The following is a 3,662-nucleotide window of genomic DNA, read 5'->3' on the forward strand; positions in this document are numbered from 1 at the left end:
GGGTGTCTCTGTAAGCACTTTATTTGGTTATTGCACGTAAGCAACTGACAGTGGGCTCGAGTTTCCTAGTGCACGGTGTAGTCCCGGGGGTGTTTCTGCACAGTGCTCCCCCCCGAAGGGGGCTGCAGCCAGGGACACGCTGCAGGGGGACAGTCAGTGTCCCAGGGGGGGGACACGAGACGACGACACTGGATCTCTGCGGTGCACTTGTCCCTCGATGGCACGGCCGTTAAATAAATGCACTTATCGGAGAAGGGCAGTCGGGTCCCCCCGGGGGCTGTTCTCCTCCTTGTAATTCAAGTGTTACATGTGGCGCTCGGCGTACATCACATTCTGCTACGGAAGCTATCATAACATACCACGGGAGTGGGGCGGCGAGGGGCTGTGTCTCTCACGAACATATTGCTAAGGTAAGGCCTGGCCGGGGGGGGGCCCTCCGGGGGTCCCTCCCCATCTCACCCTTCGGAGGGGAGCGGAGCAGCTCCTGCACCCAGGGGTGCTGCCTCGGGGCTGGGGCTCCGCTCACTTCTTCCCCGCAGCAGGCACCGGCTCCGGGGCTTTGGTGTCCGTGCTGGGGGGCTTCTCAGCCTTGGGGGGCTCCTTACTGGCTTTGGGCTCGTCTTTGGGTTTGGCTTTGGGTTCCTCCGCCTTCTCCTTCTTTGGTTCCTCCGCCGCTTTCTTTGGTTCCTCCGCCTTCTCCTTGGCCTTCGGCTTCTCCGCCTCCTTCACGGCTGCTTTGCCGGCCTCCTGCGGAGGTTTTGGCTGAGCCTCCTCGGCTTTCCCTTCCTCCGCGGGTTTGGGGCCGGCCTTGGCGGTCTCCTTCACCTGCGGGGCCGGCGGCTCTGGCCCAGTGGCCACCTTCTCTTTGGGCTTCTCCTCCGCCTTGGCCGGGGCGTCCTTCTTGGGAGCCTCCTCCTTCCTGCCCTCCTCAGCTGCGGCCTTGGGGGCAGCCTTCTCCTCCTTGGCAGGGGCTTTCGGCTCCTTGGGAGGGGAGGGAACGGGCTCCTTGGCTGGCGCCACCTCCTTCTGCGGAGACTTGGCCTCCTCCTTCACGGGAGGTTTGGCTTTCTCTGGGGACTTGACTGCTGGGGCCTTGGCCTCCTCTTTGGAGGGTGTCGCGGGTTTCTCGGGGGATTTCACAGCTGGGGACTTGGCCTCCTCTTTGGAGGGGGTTGCAGGTTTCTCGGGGGACTTGACTGCCGGGGACTTGGCCTCTGCTTTGGAGGGGGTTGAGGGTTTCTCCGGGGACTTCACAGCTGGGGTCTTGGCCTCTTCTTTGGAGGGGGTTGAGGGTTTCTCTGGGGACTTCACAGCTGGGGTCTTGGCCTCCTCTTTGGAGGGGGTTGCAGGTTTCTCGGGGGATTTCACAGCTGGGCTCTTGGCCTCTTCCTTTAAGGGGGTTGGGGGTTTTTCTGGAGACTTGACAGCTGGGGACTTGGCCCCCTCCTTTGAGGGCATTGGTGGCTTCTCCGGGGACTTGACTGCCGGGGACTTGGCTTCTGCTTTTGAGGGCGTTGGGGGTTTCTCTGGGGACTTCACAGTTGGGGTCTTGGCCTCCTCTTTGGAGGGGGCTGTGGGTTTTTCTGGGGATTTGACAGCTGGGGACTTGGCCTCCTCTTTTTTGGGGGGCGTGGGTTTCTCCGGGGATTTGACAGCTGGGCTCTTGGCCTCCTCCTTTGAGGGGGTCGGTGGCTTTTCTGGGGACTTGACTGCTGGGGACTTGGCCTCCTCCTTTGAGGGGGTTGGGACTTTTTCAGGGGACTTCACAGCTGGCGATTTGGCCTCCTTTGTAGGGGACTCAAGTTTCTCTGGGGACTTCACAGCTGGGGATTTGGCCTCCTCCTTTGCAGGAGACTTGGCTTCTTCTTCACTCTCTGCTTCAGCTTTCTCCTCTTCTTCTTCAGCTTTCTCCTCTTCAGCCTCTTTCTCAGCCTCCTCCTCCTCTGTCACCTCCTCGGTCACTTGGATTTCCTCCGTCTGCTCCTCCACAATCACCGTCTCCTTCTCGGACTTCTCCACCACCTTGATTTTCTCCTCACTCTTCACCTTGATGCTGGCGGCGATGCCGGGAGCCTTGGGGACCACCTCGGGGTAGGAGATCATCCCGAAGCCGGCCTCGATCCGATATTCCTCCCCTTCCAGGAGCTTCCTGCCAGGAGGAGACCAGAGCGGGGCTGTCAGCAGCTGCCTCCCGCCCCTCCTGGGTCACCCAGCTGGACCTTGGAGGTGGTCTCGGAGGACAGAAGTGCCTCCCCCTCACCAGAAGGGTCCCCAGGGAGTGCCCTCAGCCCCGGGGAATGGCCGGGCCCCCTGTCCCCCCTGCCGACCCCGTACCTGTAGGCAGCGATTTCGATGTCCAACGCCATCTTGACGTTGAGCAGATCCTGGTACTCGCGGAGCTGGGCTGCCATCTCCCACTTGGTGTTCCTCAGCTCGCTGTCAAGCTGCTGGATGGTTTCCTGCCACACGCGGAGCCGCTGGGGCCGGGCAGGGTGGCAGCAGCACCCCAAAACCGCCCCCGGGTCTTCGGAGGGGGGATGCTGCCCACCCAGCACTGGGGTGCCCCCACAGAGGGGTGGACGCAGGGGGAAAGGGGCAAGTGCAAGGGCTTCCAGGTTGTCCCCAGGGCAGCCCCAGTGCCTTGCGCCACCTCCACTGAGAGCTCCCCATGGCAGGGGTGACATTTCTAGGAGCTGGGTGAGGCTGCCAGGGCTGTGGTATCGCCCTGGGGACAATGCTTCAGGGCATGGACACAACCTGGTGCAGCTGTGCTTGGGACACAAGATGCAGCCCGAGCCCTGAGCACCCTTCAGTGGCATTTGTGACCAACACCATGGGCAGATGACGCAGGGGACAGCTTCATTGTGGGAGCCCTGCACCCACCGGAGGGGCTGGGACCCTGCCCACGTTACCTGGTAGGACAGGACATCGGCATGGTGGCGCTCCTCCGAGTCCTGCCTCTGCCTCTCCAGCGACTCCTGCGTCCCTTTGAGGGCCTCGAGCTCAGTGGTCTTGGACTGGAGCTGGCGGCGGTACTCAGAGATCTCCTCCTGGGCCAGGCGGATGGCGTCCGTGTTCACCTTGGCCACCTCCGAGAGCTTGTCCAGCCTCACTGCGGCGGGGGAGAGGACGAGCTGCAGGCAGGGAGGCTGCGGTCTCCCCTCCCTGGGGAGCCTCAAACCCTTTAAAGGCTGCAAATCCCCCACGTGTGTCCTCTGCAGGGCCAGCCCGCAGGGTCCCCCCCTTCTCCAGCCCCCCTCTGGTGGTGCCCACGCTGCGCCAGGAGGACGGAGACGCCTGGGCAGGAATTTTCTCCACCCTCGACTTTTTCCCCCCTTCTTCCCCCGAGCTCCTGCCGCAGCCCTACGGAACCCCCCCGGGCACCACCTCGCCAGGCTGGGCTGCGGCCAGACGCACTGCTGGGGGGGGGGGGGGGCAGACCTGGGAGGGGGGCGTGCCGCAGAGCCCCGCAGCCCCCCCCGGGGACGGGGAGAGCCGGAGCCCGCAGCCCCCCGCACCCCGGGGCCGACACCGCCCCCCTGGGCGCTGTCCGCGGTGCCGAGGGGCCGCTGTCCGCGGTGCTGTGCTGAGCCCTCCCGTCCATCGCACCCATGGGTGCCGAGCCCCGCAGCGCAGCGCGGACACACCCTGCGCCCCCCCCC

General features: G+C 64.3%; 1 protein-coding gene across 4 annotated transcripts; it reads right to left on the reverse strand.

The window, feature by feature from the left end:
- Positions 1–3: 3 nt before the first annotated feature.
- On the reverse strand, positions 4–3,619 carry NEFH (neurofilament heavy). Of its 4 annotated transcripts, none has more exons than XM_035312505.1 (7): positions 3,538–3,619; positions 2,913–3,112; positions 2,335–2,459; positions 1,817–2,149; positions 1,021–1,762; positions 940–978; positions 4–882 (listed from the first exon to the last, which is right to left on the reverse strand). In XM_035312505.1, the coding sequence occupies exons 1-7, from the start codon at positions 3,611–3,613 to the stop codon at positions 523–525; spliced, it is 1,875 nt and encodes a 624-aa protein (XP_035168396.1). In that variant the 5' UTR covers positions 3,614–3,619; the 3' UTR covers positions 4–522. The 4 variants fall into 4 exon arrangements, with proteins under 4 accessions (XP_035168396.1, XP_035168398.1, XP_035168397.1 ...); XM_035312507.1 differs by having other exon boundaries at positions 1,021–1,383; positions 1,669–2,149; XM_035312506.1 differs by having other exon boundaries at positions 1,021–1,389; positions 1,504–2,149.
- Between the last annotated feature and the right edge of the window lie 43 nt (positions 3,620–3,662).

This window comes from Oxyura jamaicensis (genome assembly GCF_011077185.1).
Source record: "Oxyura jamaicensis isolate SHBP4307 breed ruddy duck chromosome 15 unlocalized genomic scaffold, BPBGC_Ojam_1.0 oxy15_random_OJ71369, whole genome shotgun sequence".
In the NCBI taxonomy this organism is placed as follows: Eukaryota; Metazoa; Chordata; class Aves; order Anseriformes; family Anatidae; genus Oxyura; species Oxyura jamaicensis.